This window comes from Misgurnus anguillicaudatus, chromosome 24 (assembly GCF_027580225.2).
Source record: "Misgurnus anguillicaudatus chromosome 24, ASM2758022v2, whole genome shotgun sequence".
Classification (NCBI taxonomy): domain Eukaryota; kingdom Metazoa; phylum Chordata; class Actinopteri; order Cypriniformes; family Cobitidae; genus Misgurnus; species Misgurnus anguillicaudatus.
Window position 1 is genome coordinate 25,246,427 of NC_073360.2, and position 18,218 is coordinate 25,264,644.

At 36.2% G+C, this 18,218-nt stretch overlaps 1 protein-coding gene and 1 long non-coding RNA gene across 7 annotated transcripts in view; both read left to right on the forward strand.

Annotated features, from left to right (window-relative positions):
- Positions 1–171: 171 nt before the first annotated feature.
- Positions 172–2,153, forward strand: mrps23 (mitochondrial ribosomal protein S23). Of its 2 annotated transcripts, none has more exons than XM_073863069.1 (5): positions 172–355; positions 667–846; positions 1,276–1,353; positions 1,447–1,570; positions 1,649–2,153. In XM_073863069.1, the coding sequence occupies exons 1-5, from the start codon at positions 312–314 to the stop codon at positions 1,805–1,807; spliced, it is 585 nt and encodes a 194-aa protein (XP_073719170.1). In that variant the 5' UTR covers positions 172–311; the 3' UTR covers positions 1,808–2,153. The 2 variants fall into 2 exon arrangements, with proteins under 2 accessions (XP_073719170.1, XP_055052784.2); XM_055196809.2 differs by having other exon boundaries at positions 173–355; positions 1,652–2,153.
- A 3,542-nt stretch (positions 2,154–5,695) lies between these two features.
- LOC141361569 (uncharacterized) overlaps positions 5,696–18,218 on the forward strand; it is a 58,124-nt gene continuing 45,601 nt past the window's right edge. For 4 of the 5 annotated variants that reach the window (XR_012367696.1, XR_012367697.1, XR_012367698.1 and 1 more), the window contains exons 1-2: positions 5,696–6,176; positions 12,010–12,157. This is a non-coding gene — a long non-coding RNA (uncharacterized lncRNA). Of the gene's footprint in view, positions 6,177–12,009; positions 12,158–12,285; positions 12,360–18,218 lie in introns of all 5 variants that reach the window. The other variant, XR_012367695.1, reaches the window with a different exon arrangement.

Consider the following 18,218-nt stretch of genomic DNA (forward strand, 5'->3'; position numbering starts at 1 on the left):
CAGTTTTTTCAACATGTGGAATTTATTATGTTAGTACTATATATGTTTCCTTATATATAATTTCTTCTCACATTGTTAAAAAAATATGAAAATTAGTATATCTGTGGTATATATGGCATTTGATAATAAACAAAAAACTCTTATTTTGTTTTTATCCCGGAGCATTTGTCTCTAAAGGGTTTCCGTAGCTACACCGGAAGTAGACGGCATGCACTGCAGTAAAGCGTGTTTTCCACACTACTGTCACTGTTTAATTAGGTTCTGTGGCGTTTTTAGATTTAAATAAAACTCATTGGTTACATACATTTGTTATGGCTGGCAGTCGACTTGAGAAATTCGGGACTGTATTTACAAGGTAAGAATGAATTACATGTTTGCGTGAAGACCATGGAGATCACGTCAAGGTTAACGACCATGATTTGGTTTGAAAACTGTGTCAAGTTACTAGGTTATGGAATATTATTTTTACTATTGATTATGTAATATCAAATAAAATGAAATCATTAAATTGTGCACTACTGTATGCATGCTTTTCATCTTGCTTATTAAGCTATTAGCTTAGGTGATTGTATTATTAAAAGTTGTGGTTTTGCACTTTCCTGCTGCTTGATCATTTATTGGGAATGTTCCAGACTTGGTTCTTACTTCTTGTTCTTATGTGTGAAGGGTTCGGGATTTAATGCGTGCTGGAGTCATAAAGCCGGAACAGAAACCCATCTGGTTTGATGTATATGCAGCTTTTCCTCCTAAAAGGGAGCCTTTATATGAGAAACCAGCGAGAAGCATAAAGAGACACACAGAAGACAGCGTGCCTGAAATTTTTTACAAGGAGGATGAAATCCGAGCGTAAGCCAAAATAAACTGCTCCTCATTTCCACCTGAGTGTTATTACCTGACTATTTTATCCCTTGGCCAAGCTAGCTTTGTGTGTGACCAGCTTAAGAATGTGGTCAACCCATCTAAAACCAGCCTGCTAGGGACCAGCTGGATACCAGTGTCAGTATTGATACTTTTAATATATTTAACATCTGTTGTTGTTAAGCATCAGTTTTATAGTTTTTTTGTAAATTAAACAATATAATACATCATTTACATTTATGCATTTGGTAGATGCTTTATCCTACATACGGACTTGGATAATGCATTACAAGGTATACATTTGTTCCCTGGGATCGAATACATATTAAGCTTTTGCACTGCTAATGCAATGCTATAGCAGAAACAGCATACATATTCCCCTTCAATAAATGTACATCTTTTTTGTTATAATTTTAGGAAGTTTTTTGAAGTGTATGGTAATGGACCAAGAGCTTTTGAGCTCCTCAGACCCAACTTTGTATCATCTTGTCAGAGGTAAGCTACCGTGCTTCCACCCAAGTCATACAGTTGTGTAAAGTCTTTTTTCTGTCTGTGGTTGTATTAAATCATCCCACTGTGTTTGCGCAGGTTTGTATTAAAGTACAGTGAATTGGAAAGGCGTGGTGATGTAAAAGAAGAGATGCTGTTTGAAGAAACAGCTAAAGCGCTCCTCTCAGAGGGGGTTCTTTTAAGGAAAAGGGGAGGACCAGCGGTGAGTATGAGTTTGTGGTATCTTAATAATATCATGATCAGTAGAATGAAGTTATTTAATTTTCCATCATGTTTCCAGCAGGTGGCGATAGAAGCACGTGATCCTTTGCTGAACATGAAGTTGACCGAAATGTTGGCAGAGCAGCAAAGAGACACAGACGTTGAGACAGATGTTTCAAAGAAGCAGCCGCAGGAGGAGGCAGACAATGCTGACAGCCAGTCGACATCAAAAATATAATTTTCTCCTTTCTGTTGGGAAAACATAAACTGATCCTGCCACTGGCATGCTGGTAAAATCTGCAATCTTCCTTGGCACAGAATGCTTGAACACAGATATTGTTTGGTTGGTTGTGGACACTGCTTGACTCCAACGGCATTATTTGGTTGTTCCCTTCTTGGTATTAAATGATTGAAGTTGAAGACATTGCTACATGTACAGTTACAGCTCTTTTTGGCTTGATCCTTTATGCCAAGCAGCTGTTAAAGACCATATCTGACAGCCATTTTTATGTTCTGTAATACAGAGCTAGAGTATTATATTTTAATGTCTGTGTGGAATAAAATATGTGGACTGTTTAATTAAAGTACTTAAGTGTCCATTAGCGGGAAAAGTATCAGCATATTAAATACTCAAAAAACTGTAAAGATATAATACTTTATTGAGTCACTCCATAAACTTATGATTTACATTCATGATGATATAAAACATTTTCCACTCTTCCAATTTATATGCATTTATTTATGCTTAGTCCCTTATTAATAAATTAATAAAAAGGTTACATTTAAAAATTAAATAATTGTAGCAACCTAGATTAAATGTAGTACACTAACACTGAATCTGAAAAGAAGGTGGGGGTGGATTAGTGTAGTTTGCATGCGTGAATTTGAAACCTAACTTTCAAAGTCAACTTAGCTGTCACCAAAACCCCAAAAAGGAAATTTTAAATAAAAGATTAGTATTCTTCAAACACTCAGTCAGGAATATATGCCTTATAAACTTAAAACTGGTATTCAATTTGCCAGAGCTAGAACAAATTTGCATTGAAGGATACACCTTATGACCAAAGCTTAAATGCGCACAGCAACACAAATAATGTGACAAGCTGTCATTGCTGCAACAGTACATAATGTACAAAGCATTGAATAGAAAATGTTTGGTAAATAGCAAACGAATTGCCTATAGGGAAATGATCTTGAATACTAATGTAATTACAACTGTTGAATTTAAAGAAACAATAGGTTTAAATCTACAAGAATAATGTGAGAAAAATGAGAATTACTTAAGTCAACGCAATATAAAAAAGCCAAAACTACACAAACAGCACGCTATTGTGTGTGGCTCACTGCATGTTTGTTTTGGTCTTGTGTGATTGTGTTTCTTGAGGCTTTATGTATTAAGTGTAAAAAGATGAATCTCATCATCAGTGGTAAACAGGGTTCAAATATACAGAAGATACAGTGATGCTCAAGATGTCTACCCCAAACATTTAAAGTTGAGTATATGTAAACGTTTGGATAGGGTGATCAGTGTATATTGTTATTATTTTGTTTAAATATCTTATTTTGTCATTTTACAAAGTCAATGAGAAGCTATAAAAATACATGCATGTTTCACAGAAAATTTGGTAATTTACACCAAATAAAATTAATTAAAAAAGCTATAATTTAAATAAAGCCAATATTTAAATAAAAAGATAAATATAATTACTACAGACTAATGCTAAACTAGAAAACAAATGTTCATTTCAAAGAATTAAAAACCACTTGTTTTACTTTATTTATACAGGAGTTTAAAAACGAAAATCATCCCAGATGTCCCCAAAGGAAAATGTTGTCAGATTTATCTTTTGAATAAAACCCCCGGGTCATAGCGTTGTCATGTTTTTTTCTGTTTTGTTTTTTAAAAGCGTTGTCATGTTTTTTATGGAATTTAGAATTCATGACGTCAAAAGCGACCACCACTACAGTTTCTCAGCACTTGTTCTCATGTGCGGCTGAGAGCGAGAGGTCAACCTACCATGAACTCCACGAGGTAGGCCTAGATTAATATTTACTGTATTTCTTATTGTTTATTTATTGGATAGTTAGCCGTAGTGTTTTAAAGCACTAATAGCCCGGGTCAATAGCAATATGTATAACAGTATTGTGCAAAATTCAAGACATGTCAACTAAGTTACAGGGTTGCTTCAGGTTTGTTTGCGATTGCTGTATGATTTAGTTTATAAAACGCTGGGTTATCATTAATGTGGTCATTATATTTAGATGTAAAACAAATTTATAACGCTATACTGAAAAACAGAGCGAATGCGAATTTAAAATGAGTTAGTTATCAGTCACAATATTGTTTTGTAGGATATATGTACGCAAATTAGTTAATTGTTACTTCGATGTTATTTGCAATCTTTATGTTTTTATCGGGCAGGTATTGGGATTTATAGAAAACGTTAAGATGTCTGCTGCATTCTGTTAATGACATATGTAAATAAAGTTGTATGACATTAAAAGCACACGGTCAGCGTTATTTCTCCGAATAAGTTTAAGTTAAAGTAAAGAAAACTTAGATTCTATGGCTTTTTATAAGCACAGCGGCATCAAAATTGGGTGATGTTTTTATATTGCTGAATCAAATGTTAAACCACGATTTAAAACGTTATCTTAACTGTTTCAAAATACATGTTATTAACATCGTATGGCATTAACTGTTTGTACAATACTGTATAACACAAAACATAATTACAAACCAGCAAATTATTGCATACACATATATTTACTTAAAGCATGATTATTTAGATTTCAAAATGAGCACGTTTGTGATACTGTAATGAAGACGAATGTATTTTTATATGATAACGTCCTATTAATTTAATTAAATGCCACATAGTGAGCTTTTAGTCAGAAACATTATTATTCGTGAAAATAAATCACAAAATTTTGAATTTGACTATACAGCCCTGCATGCGATAGATCCCACAATGTTCTATGAAGCACTATGCAAAAGCATGCAAATAAGGATGGCCACAAATGAAGAGGAATCACTCTTTCACAAATGTGTTTATATGAAAGCACATGGAAGGGAGCTGTGTGAGCTTTATAAAACTAGATTCTCTGGTATTAAGCAAAGTTATAGGGATTATAAGGAAAATGTATCAATGCATGAGTCCTGAAGTTAAACATGCAGTACAGACGCTGTAAGCAGTGCAGATGTGAAAGAGATTTTTCAAAAATGAATAAAATTGTGATACCAATATGTTCACAGCTGAAAAATGCTCTAATGTCCAATGGTTGGACCTCCTATAGGACCCCATAAAATATGTCCAGAAGTGGGTAGCTACCAGAATGCCTGCATGATTTTGATCAGCAAAGGGCTCTCTCATATAACTTATATTTTACAGTTTGTCAATTGATAAGATTTTATTTTTGTTTGCACGTACACCTGGAACACCCTCACTGAGGAGCCCCCCCCAACATAACAAATCCCAATTTAACCCCTGACTATAAAAAGGCAGATAGTATTATGTATAGCATATACTCACCATTAAAATAGCTAAAGGCGTCGGGTCTCCTCAAGTTAATCTTTCCATTCATGTAGATTGTGTGAAGTTTTTTCTAACGCGAGCTGAATGAACTGACGAATTGACGATAATGACAAAACTGCCAAAATTTGATACAATTGCACCCAAAGCGCATCTGCACAATATAATACTGTTTGCTATTTTATATAATTTATATCTATTAAGTAATTTTCTTGCTTTTCTTTATTCTAATGGCGACATACCCTACTGAAAAATCCAGCCAAGAGCAGCATAAGCTGGTAGCTCGTTTTTGCTGGTTTAAGGTGGCAGTAGGTGTTTTAAGTTGGTCTTTCCAGCCTGGCAAAGCTAAGTCCAGCTAGACCAGCTTAAAAAATGGACCAAAACACAGCTAGACCAGCTAACTACACCAGCAATATCAGCTAAAACCAAGCTGGGAGACCAACAAAAACCAGCTCACTACCAGCCCATGCTGGTCCCAGCTGGATTCTTCAGTACGGATGTTATCCTTAAGACCTATGATGTACATGATGGTGTTTATTCATTGTGAAGATGGCTTTTTCTGTCATTTTAAGTTATGTTGATCTCAGAACACAAAAATCTAAATAATGAACTGGTGTATGATGAGTCCTCCATTTGACCACTAGATGGCAGTAATGTAACGTCAATAAGTTAAAGTGTGACATTTATCAACTTTAGTGCACACACTTCACGTCATGCATTTGGAGAGACAGCATAATGCTGAAGGAGAGCATAGAGCTGTCAAAATGTATTTTGCATCTATGCACATCTCGGTTAACATTTCCCCCAGAAGTCATTTATTTGTTTCGATGTTGCATTTCAATTTGTGTCATTTTGTCGACGTTAATGGGTTTTATATGTGTGTTTTCATGACTGCAGTGTTTGTGTGTTGCTGTGAAGGACCCAGATGTGCCTGAAATTAGTGAAGGAGAGGCGTGAAAATACAAATGCAGAAGAGCATGACGGTCGATCTGAGGGTGCACGAGTGCTATATGAACGTGTTTGCCCGCCGTCCCGCACTCCTGAATGCAATAACCTTTTCAAAAAATTACCATGGTAATCATAGTTCCCGCCAAAACACCACAGTAACTCTTCAACCAAAAAACATAATGTGCTCTTTCAAGTATTAAAGAGCCACTGAAGTGCCTTGATCTCTGCAGCTGTGTTTGATGCGTCAACATAATTTCCACTGAAACAGGAAGTCAGGGCGTGAAATATTAAGTGGCTCCTCCCCATTTAAAACAGCTAGTGTTAAGTTTACGTCGTAGCCTGGAATCTGACGAGAAGCGCAGAATGATGTCATAAAAATCATTGATCTGTGATCAGAGTTTCCACGGGTTCTTAAAATCCTTGGAAGTTTGTGCATTTAGGTAAAAAAATTAAAGGCCCTGGGAAGTTTTTGAAAATATACTTACATAGATACAGGTCATTGAAAGTGCTTTAATCTATTTTATGCAGGAAGTTTTCTGAAAAAAAAATCCATATTATTTCCTGTGTAGTGTAGGATGATATCATAAAAATTCTAGACTTTTTAAGCACACATGCTAAACTGTTCGCTTTAAATGCTTATCTTCTGTATGCAAATGTTGATTCATATCAAAATGCTTTTTTGCATAGTTGTGTTTGACACATGAAAACGTATCGGGTTACATATGTAATTCCCTGAGAAGGGAACGAGACGCTGCGTCTCCCTCGCCATACTTCCTGCGTCCCTGTAACGCCGTCTTTGGCAATATTTCAAATAGTGATATACTTCCCGCGTGACCCTGTCTTTGTCATTAAGCTTCACCGTTGGTTGAATTTAATATACACATTCAGACGCACTAACCATTGGAGGCGTCCCCAAAGTGTCACCGCAGTGACGCAGCGCGAGTTCCCTATAAAGGAATCTTTAACAATGTATCTTAAAAGGTAACACGATGTAACCTTGCTCTCACTTGAAATGTGCCCCCACATTTAGTACTTGAATTAGAGGGTATTGGACCTGGAAAGTCCTTGAAACGTCCCTTGAATTTGAAGTTAACTAAGGTGTGGGAACCCTGTGTATTGGCTGAAGTGAGAGACTATGGAAAGAGTGAAGATTTCAATGCTTATATCCTCTAAACGCTTTGGAGCACAGTGCTTTATATTTACCCTTAGCCTTTTTAATAAAAACAAAAAACTACCCTCATTATGAAAATGAACACCACTTTTTACACGGTTTTACTGTACTATTTTGAAAAACTGCAGTTTACATGGTCATTTATGTACGTTAACTTCTAGTGAAGGAATTTCATCGACTTACTTTTTTGTTAAACTGACAAACCATTTTTTTTGCAAAAATAAACAGTCAAATTCTAGTATTTATTCTGTATTTAAAAGAAATGGTGTTTCGGGCACACACCACGTGATGTTATAGATCACAATGGGTAGCTAAAGAATAATATTAGATGGACTCTGGACTGCCATGTCTGATTTTACTTTAAAGAGGACAGACGACACACTGAGTAAATGATGAGTCAGGATTGAGGATAACATTTCTATTTGAGCTCTACATGTGCCTTCTTCATTCTTCAGTGTAACAAAGGGAAATGATAACTGATTAAGAAATACAGTAGGCTATGCCAATAACAGGCCCTTGTGGAATCAATCTAAGATAGCTGTGAAAACCTTCAGCAGCAGAATAGCAATAAATACGAAAGCTTTCATAAAATAGGTTTTTAAAACATAGTCACATTCTTTTACAAGGCCCGGTAACCATTACAGAAAAACAAATAATAACTTTTCCCTTCCGTTCCAGAGAAGTGCTGCTATATTTACACATGATTTTAAATTTTAATGTCCTGAGAATACAGCTGGCCTATTTAAAGCACTGTGTCTTCTCCTTTGCTATAGGCTGATAATGAGACATGATATGTACACACGAGAGACGCACTATACTGCTTTTCTCGTACAGCCAACAATCCTCCGAGTGCATCATCACCATAATCAATGGCAGGTTGCCGGCTGGGGTTTGAAGACCTTTACACAAATACTGTTTGTTTTACTTTTCCGCAGCGATGGTGTTAAGAAGAAATGCTGCTATCCAGTTGCCCTGGTCAAGGTATCGATCGGACCTGCTTGTTTGTTGTTAAATTTATTTATTTGTTTATTCAGCCCTGGAGCTTTGGGATTCTCCCTTCTACATCCAAGGGCATTTCTTCCCAAGAGTGTACTAGTGTACTTGATTTTTCTCATCTCTTGCCTGCAAAGACTCTTATCCAATACAGGCCTGGCGCACTGAATAATTGCATAAAGATTTGTGATGTTTTAAAATTAGCCTGGTATATTACTTGAGAGACCTGGATTACTGCAGTTGCTTATTTTTCGCTTGTATTGCCGAAGTCTGCACAAAATAAAGATATAGTAGCTCTCGGTCCTCAACCTAAAATAAATATCAAGGTCTCCCAAACTGGGCCAAGATATACTGTTAAACATTTCACAGATGTTCTGCTACAAACCCCAGAACCAAAGAGGTAGTTTATGGCGGTTTGATAAGTTCAGACACACTCGGGTTCCAATTAGAACCAAAAATGGTTTACAGCCGATTCCCTAAGAGAACCTTTCAAAGTTGCTCTTTAGAAGACCATATTGATGATTTAAAGAGTCCAAAAGCAATATGCAGATCTAAGGAACTTTTTTAATGTCCAAACAAACCATAAAAGAACTCAAGAAGCCTACACAGCTAAATAAAGGTGGATATTTATCTTTAAATATGTGAAGGCATTGCCCAGCAAGCAATAGCCGTCATTTCACCATCTATAGACTTGACATAGTCCGGCTATGAATAACCCACTTCTAGCCAAAATAAACTTGAATTTGGTTACATGTCGTTTTTGTCAATATAACTTGTAAGATTTATGATATTCCATCATGTAAGCAAAGTCAACAGTGATTACAAAATGTTTGGTTTCATTCATTTATTTTATTTATTTTTGGGCTATAGTTCAACAATTTCCACTGACTGCCCATATTTTGCCTTGTTTAAGTCTACACATTTGGGGCCTCATTTATAAAATGCTGCATAGAAACCATCCTAATCGTTAAAGTAAATGGTCAGAAATAAAAAAATATAAAATTATGAGCAATATCACAAATAAATACAATAGAACATACATACAAATTAAATAAACAGTACTTTTCGTGTTTTCATGTTGGTCTGTTTATCAGATAATACTGCATAGTCTTTACTGTGTATATTGGATTAATTCTTATTAAAAGTTACAAAAGTTATTTAGTCAAGACAAGGAAATTATGATTTTCTTTGTCTGTTGTTTGATTAACGTTAAAAACAGCATCAGGTTTATACTCTAAAAATGGGTGTACTGTCACTTTAAATGCATGGATTCAATATATTGTTATACTAGGGTGGCCATTCCTGCCAGTTCCGCCGGACACGTCCCAAACATGTTTTCGGGTTCGTTCTCTGGAAGTCGCATTGATCGACCGCATAAATCATCAAGGTTTTATATTTCGGGTTTCATTTCAGAAAAGCAACCGTTACATTTCAAGGTAAGAATGAAACTACAATGATTGTATTTCTTAAAAGAAATAAATCTTAATTTTTGAATGTATTTTAACTGAAATGTGATGACGTATGCGGTCGAGCAACGGGACTTTCGGAGAACAAACCTGAAAACATGTTCGGGACGTGTCTGGCGGAACTGGCATGAATGGCCACCCTATGTTACACACCCATTTTATTTCTAAACTGCTTATATTTATTTAATGTATAAAAGACTGTGTGCTACTATAATCATGGCATTTTGAGATAATTTTGTTTTAAAATGTCCCCTCAAGTGCAAGAAAACAAACTCAGTTGGCATCTGCGCGCCGTCTTACCATTTGCTTGTAACTTTACTAGCCAGCTGTCTGAAGCCTTGAGATGCGGATTGTGCTCGCGCTTGAGGTGCACCCACACAAAACTTATCAAACAACACGTGAGTAAAGAGATCGCATGAGATCGGTTTCGCGTAATGTTGGCGTAAATTAGGTAACTATGTAACAAAATTTGAGCGCCTTTTAGAGCAGTGTCTGGTGCGCATTTTTAATTTTAATCGCGTATGCGCACCATTTATGTACTAATGTGTGATTCATAGAACAAATGTACGCACAGAAAACTGCGTACCCCTTTCTTTCAAATGTCAGGGCTCCAGACTTACTTTTTTCACTAGGAGCACAGTGGCCCCAACTGAAAAATTTAGGGGCGCAACCAGAAAATTTAGGGGCACATACCGTAAATCAAAATGCTAACCAAATATTCACATTTCTACTAAGTAATACACTGTATTACTAATAAATACTTTGATGATAGATGCAGAAAGTACAATGTGCTGTTTTAAATTCGGTGTCACATCACAAAAAAAGGTCAAATTTACTGGTCGCACCTGGATATAACTGAATATAAAATTTAGTGGTACACTATTTTGGTGTGCAAAATGCCACCCTTTGGTGGCAGTCTGGAGCCCTGAATATGAAATCTATAAATTGCAAATGCTCTTGAACTTTGCGCAGCTGAGCAGTTTCAGATCTGCACCTTTAACACTATTTTATTCAACTACAGTAGCACTACTGCTGTTGTTTTACAGCAGTCTACCGCAAATTCAAAACATACAGTAAATCACTATAAATTAAATCTTAATACCCATAATGCAATGCATATTACAGTAATGAACTGGAAAAGAAAATGATGGTATTTTACTGGGCATTTTGTGGAAGTAACTGTAGAAATTACAGTTAAGTCTAACAGCGTATAGTCCGGAAAATACGGTAAATGCAATATTGCTTCATGGGTGGGCTCCTATTACTAAATATCACCACATCGGCTTACATGTTGAGTGATACTTGTTGACATGGCTTATGGGCGTTTCACATAGCACGGTTATGGCTTTTCTGAGTAGTAAAAGCGTTTTGTGCAGCATGTAGTGCATATGTTTATCTTCAACGACGCCTGCCAGAAAGGGCAGGATTTTGGGTGTTCGAGCAAGGCATGCGTATAAACTTCGCTTCAACTCCGTAACCGTTCCCGTTTTGCTTCTTTCCGAATGTCTTCTATTGACAGTGAACTAGACACTCGCGGCTGCCGGGTATTGTGTAAATTGCCCATTATTGTCAAAATATGCTTAGAAGTGAACCTAAAGCACAAAGGAACTCCAGCGTTGCCACGTCCATGTTTCTTTTATCTCACAGCTGTACCTTTGAGATGCACAATGGCCTGTCTGCAGTCATAAGACAGACATGAAAAATACAGTAGTTAGGCCTCGGTTTGTACTGTCAGGAATCTCAGTTGACCAAGCAAAGGGTTAAAGGCGCTCCCGTGGAGTCCTGCCTCTTTACCGTCAACACTTGCAATCCAGGTCAATGCAATTTGCCTTGTGGACGAGTTCATTTTTTTCACAGCATTGAAATGCACGGCCACACGCGCTGCCTGCAAAGCTTCAGGTCTGTTTCCTCTCTTCTGTCACCTAGAGCTAACCTTTCGCATGATACAATTCTAAATAATTGGCCTTGATAATTAATCCTTGTGAAACGGCTTTCTAACAAGCCTAAATTGCATATAACAATTTTTCACTTAAGCTTAGTTTTTTCAAATCTAAGCAGAAAGCTCACAATTAAAGGCCTGGGGGAGGAAATGGAGACCTGAGTGCAATTGCACCCATGTGGTGTGTTAATACCATAATTCGCCCGGTTCTTGCCGTTGAGACCCTTATTTTGTTCTTGTAATACACTAATAACGTAGCCCACTGACAGGATATTATGTGCTATACCAACATTACCATACGTGCCTGTTTTGTGCAGGAGGTAGGGATAGGTGTGGTGGAGACCGCCGGGTGGTTTTACTTAACAAAGCTTCCTTTTTCATCACCTACAGGGTCTGTGAGTTCGACTATACCGTACCCCAAAGGTGCAGGTGAGCCCAGACTGATCTGAGATCAGAGGAGCAGCCACAGGCGAGCACTCTTACATGATTCAATGTCCTGAGGCTATGAATCCTGAGCGGAGCTTTGGAGGGCCAAGAGGTAAAAAGGGATAAATGGAAACAGAAGTCAACATGCTGCCGCTAAGCGTGGTGTCACTCGTTGCCATACAGATTTATTCTCCTTGACAGGCTTTTTTCTCCCTCATCATCTTTTTTTAATCCTTCAAGGACAGAGACAGCTCTAATGGGACACTAAAGCAGGTGTCATCTGTGCATTTTTGCAGACTTCTGAATCTGCTTTGGTGAGATTTAGCACCTGTTCTCGGTTACGAGCGGACAAGATTCAAGCACCTTTGCAACACTTTCTTTCTGGCACACACCCTTTAATATGCTATCTGTCACTCAATAGAATGTGTGAGACCAATCCCTAGCATTCATCCTGAATCCTTTAATATCATTTCCGGACTTTCATCAAGTTTTGGTTGGTACATTCAGTTTGGGGAATCAGATTGTATTTGTTACACAAAGCGGCTCGCTCTCGCAACCGGAGCTGTTAATTATGATTGGTTTGTTATTGCTCACCAGAGCATAACAAATCGCCATTATGCTGTTTTGCCGAGTCTAATTTAATTGTAACAAAAGTAATTATCCTTCATTTATATTGATGCCATAAGCAGAAGTAAGAGAGCACCTGCCGCCATATAAACCTGTTTACTAAAAATAAACCAGGTGAAATGCGCTCGCTCTCCTCAACATGCCACACGTGAGAATCATGAGAACCGATCGTTGATTAATTAAAAAAAATTACCAGTTACCGTACAAACCAAATTATTTCAAATTACACGTATATAGTCATTTATAAAAGCCAAGTCAGCCCTGAAAACAGGAAAGTCTCATTTATTTCCCTTGACAGCAATGAAAGCAAATGAAGAGCAAAATGTGACTACTGCTTCTCAAGAGTAAAATCTTCAGATTAAAATAATGTCTTATGTTTGCCAAAATGTCAAAGTCTCTAGTCATGATGAAATAGTTTGATATAGTGCACATAACCCATTTATCTCAGCTATCCACATTCATTTTTTACTTTAATACTCAATGCAAGACAGAAATCGTCTCATTTTTGTCGACTCTATGGAATTTTAGAAGAAATATCTGAGGAAAAGTTGATATTAAAATGAGATATCTATTATGTGAGAACTCTATTCCCCTGCTTACATCTGGTATAACTCATACAGAACAAAATACATTTCTTTGACCAAAAATATGTTTTAAATATATGCTAAATACATTTTGTAGAATATACAAATATACAAAAAGGTTTTTTTCAATGTGACGTGAATATAAATGCTTAAAAAATTAAATATATATATTATATTATATAAAGTAGCCTAAAAAGAAACTGGTGAAAAAAATTGTAAACTTATTTCAAAATAAAATACAAAAAATATAAAAAAAATGGCCAAAAATATATTGGTGAAAAATAAATTTTCATAAACATATTTCAAAATAAAAATATTGAAAAAATATAAAAAAAATGACCAAAAATATATTGGTGAAAAATAATTTTTTAAAACATATTTCAAAATAAAAATATTAAGAAATATTTTAAAAATGGCCAAAAATATACATTTTTGGAAACATTTAAAAAGTACTTCAGTACATGTATTTTTTGACAATTTTTTGTATATTTTACAATATATATATGTATGTGTGTATATATATGTGTATATATGTATATATATATATATATATGTATATATATATATATGTGTATATATATGTATATATATATATATATATATATATATATATATATATATATGTATATATATATATATGTATATGTATATATATATATATATATGTATATATATATATATATATATATATATATATATGTATATATATATATATATATATATATATATGTATATGTATATATATATATATATATATATATATATATATATATATATATATATATATATATATAAATATATGTATATGTATATATATATATATATATATATATATGTATATATATATATATATATATATATATATATATATATATATATATATATATATATATGTATATGTATATATATATATATATATATATATATATATATATATATATATATATATATATATATATATAAATATATGTATATGTATATATATATATATACGTAGGGTTGTAACGGTATGAGATTTTCATGGTATGATCGTCTTGGAAACTACTTTAGATATGGCCTACATATAATCAACTTAAAATTGACTTGTAATATAAATCACTTAAATGGGCTTTAGTGTTTTGAGAGAACGAGTGTGCAAGAGAAAGAGAGCGCGTGCGAGAGAGAGAAAGGTAACCAGAATTCCCATGTAAACAAAGCAGACGTGTGCTTATAAACAGAGCTTTATTAGGCATTATACTGAGATTAGATGGAAAGAAAATGCCATCAAGACTTTTCTCAAACAGTTCTCTGTAGAGGCGCATTAATATAACAGCTTTGTGTCCGAAAACAGATCGGCCGAAAATTATACACAAATTCGGTTCCGATTTATGACCGATTTTCATGACTTGATTTCCGGATTCCCTCTGCATCACGGAAATAATACTGCTTTAAATTATAAACAAAACACACCTTTATCTGCACAAAGGGATCTTTTCGCGAATATGGTAGCACATGTTCGACGTATTTCCTCCTTTTGCAGTCACTCTTCGTCCACATGCAAACTCGATATTCATCTTCAAGGCCAACTGCAGATTTTAACTTTTTTTCTCGGCGGGGGATAGAGGTTAGAATTTGTAGTCTCTGTCTCTTTGTCTGCAGTACATAAACGAGTGGCGTCTAACAGTCACGTGGAATAAAGTTGCATATTTGCATCAGCGCACGTGAGATCTGCTTTATTATAATTTTTTTTACAAAACCTTGAATAAGCAAATGTTTACGGTATGATTATCGTACATGCTAATATCATGGTATACCGCCATACCGGTATACCGTTACAACCCTACTCATGCGTAATCAGAGTTTAGGGTTAAGGGAGTGTCTTGCATGTATTTTGTGAACGTAAGACGTCTCTTTTATCATAAACGGTTTGGACGTGTGTGCAGCAGGCACTTATTTTGACACATGATGCACATGGTTCATATGACGCAACAAGCACATATTTTGAAAACACAAGCAACACACACAAAACTCCGAACACTTATTTTGAATTTGCGCCTGTCGGATGAGCAGTCACGAGCCGCCACTGCTATCTGTGCTGAAACTGAGGTCGATCACCAGCTTCATAGAACAGCAAGTTCATGATCAGATCAGAAAGTAAATGCATCTGGTGGTTTCTCCAGAGAGAAATAGCAGATGATAAGTGAACTTACAAATTTTTCAGTGTATTTTCCGTAATTTGTTATAGAAAACAGCTTAAATATACAGATTTGCTGCACACACAAAGACACAAGGGTGCGGGTTTCAGATTTATCCACTCTGAGACCCCATTTCAAGAAATAGCAGATTCATGCTCCAAAAACGCATCTGTCTGGATTCAATAAAAATTTTTTTTACGTATACAGCTGCGTCTCCGTGTGGACAGGCTCCATGATGCAATTTGGTCGATTGGATCACAAATGGACGAGATTCCCGTTCACACCTAGTGTTTTTATCCATCTCTTTTGTCCAGTTTCGACAGCTTCTATCCTGATTACTTCAGGAAGGTCTATGGGTAAGTTCCTTTGCTTTTGGTAAAACATGAGCGGGAGAAATGACGGGTTAAATTGACTCACACTAATATTATGTCAGAGTACTGCTGCTTGTGTTGTTAGTAAACATGCTGCAAAAAGTTGTGTACATGTATATAAGAGCTTTCCCAGATATTTAGAAAAATAGATAAAATAGGCTTGCGCAACTTTTACACACTTGCAAAATGAAACAAAAATGAAAGAGACTGAGATCAGCAATTTTTATTTAACAGTGATAGTCTAAATACTTGAAGTCGGGACTGATGGAAAAACGTTGTGCTCGTTACATTACACATTATGTGGCAGTTCAAACACATTCAACCAAATGAGCGTCTACACCACAAAAGCAATCATCTCAAATGCGTTTTCAAATACATCTTAATGTGGTCGAAGGTGGACAAGCTCAAAACATTTTGCATCTTGTTTACACCTGTAGCATCGTCCACTTGTGATCCGATCGGCTAAAATGCAACCTAATACTGGGTGTAAACAGGTCCTGTGTAATACCAATCTTAAGTTACCAAGTAAAAATAGCTCATGTAGCTCATAGCTGTACCTTTTTGAGTGTTGCTTTGAATAGTATTAGAATCTGATCCAATGACAATTCTACATAAACGTATTCTTGTTTCGCAGGACTACAGTAAAGCAGTGCTGTAAGGTTTTCTCAATTTCCATTTTCTGGTGTAAATTCCAGCATGATGTATTGAATGTCAATTGAAGCCTACTTTCCGTACGGTAAAAATAGACAAACACCTGGGGCTGATCCATTTGAAACGGTGCCAATTATTACACCCACCAAGGAGGGTGAAAGCAACTGTCCACCCTTAACAACAATTTGTGAAATTGTGACCTGTTAGCCTGCTCGAGTATAAACGCAGAGGACATCTTACTGCAGAGCTATCATCGCCCGGGGGAATGTTTAAAAGAAACCTATGTATGCAGTGAAGGCCATTTTTCTGGGCATTGTTTTTTCTGATGGCTTCCTGAAACAAGAAAAGACAAAAGCAATACGATATGACAATCCCCACTCCAGAATCTCGGTAACTTTTTGCCCCTGCGAGGCGGTGTCAATAACAGGCTCTAGTCACCCAATCTGCAGGCCCGCCCGACTCCTCAGGCTTTCCGGAAACGCATCCCTCAATGTTCATTCTATATTAATGTTTGTCAGGAATGATTCGGGTGCTGTCAGGAACGGAGGATTGACTGAAGACATTCGGAAATCTGCATAATGAGAATCTTTAATATCGCCTCCCTGTCTCCCTCCGCTGCCGATGAGATTGTTTGGGGCTAAACTAGCGAATGCGCTAAAATACTATTTATTTTCTGATGGCACCGTGGCATCTCTGTTTTTTTCTCTCTCCGGCTTCTCCATTTCCTCCATCCGTGAGAGCCGAGTGCTCATGTGAAAAGTTTGCATTGCTAAAGAGGCCGAAGGAAATAACCTTGAGCGAGTAATTTGACTCCGTCACTTGTCTCACTCTGTCAGAAGAGGCGATTACGGCCCGGCTCTCACATCTCGAGTGTTTGCAAATACAGTATTCACATACAGTTTGGCTCGGGCAGCTGTGTAATCACCTTCCCCCCTTACAAGTAATGTGACACTTTCTTGCAGCAGTAATAAGGGAAGGAGATTTGAAATTTTCTCTCACATTCTCCATGAATAACATTAAAAATGGAAACCGTCCGAAGTGGAGGACGGTGATGAAGCCCCTCATATTAATTATGGCTTTAAATAAATAATGCATCCTCGTCTGGATCTATTCTCTTCCGCTCACTCGTTCGTTTCTCTCCTCCACACTTCAGCACTTCTGATCAATCCTTCAAGGACAGTGAGAGATTGGATGATGGCAGAGATGCACTTTTTACCCTCTTTCTTCTGGAGGCTTGAGAATTTCAGTGAAAGTGCTTTTTGTCCTTTTGTTCCCGGCATTACCACTGAATTGATTCGAAAAGTGCACCAATTTCTAAAAGAAAAAATATCGGCAAGGAAATATTCTCAGTGGTCCGAACTCTAAATATCCCCAAACTTCAATGATGGACTGAATAAAAAATCTAACACACAAAGTGAGACAAAAAATAGACAAAAACCCTAGCAAGTTTAAACTGTTCCCAAAAGGAATTAAACATTTTATAATATGCTGATTATGAAATGCATCACCATAGATGTGTATCACAATCCATCCATATATTATTCCATCTATCTAGCCATCCAACCTGTCTGTCTGCCTGTATGCTGTCTGTCTGTCACTTTTTTAGTCTATCTGGCTGTCTATCTACTGTCTTTTTTAGTCCATCGATCCATCCTGTCTGTTTTTCTGTCACCTTTAGTCTATCTGTCTGTCTTTCCCTCTCCATCCATCCATCCAGTCTGTCTATCTGTCTGTATGCTGTCTGTCTGTCACTTTTTTAGTCTATC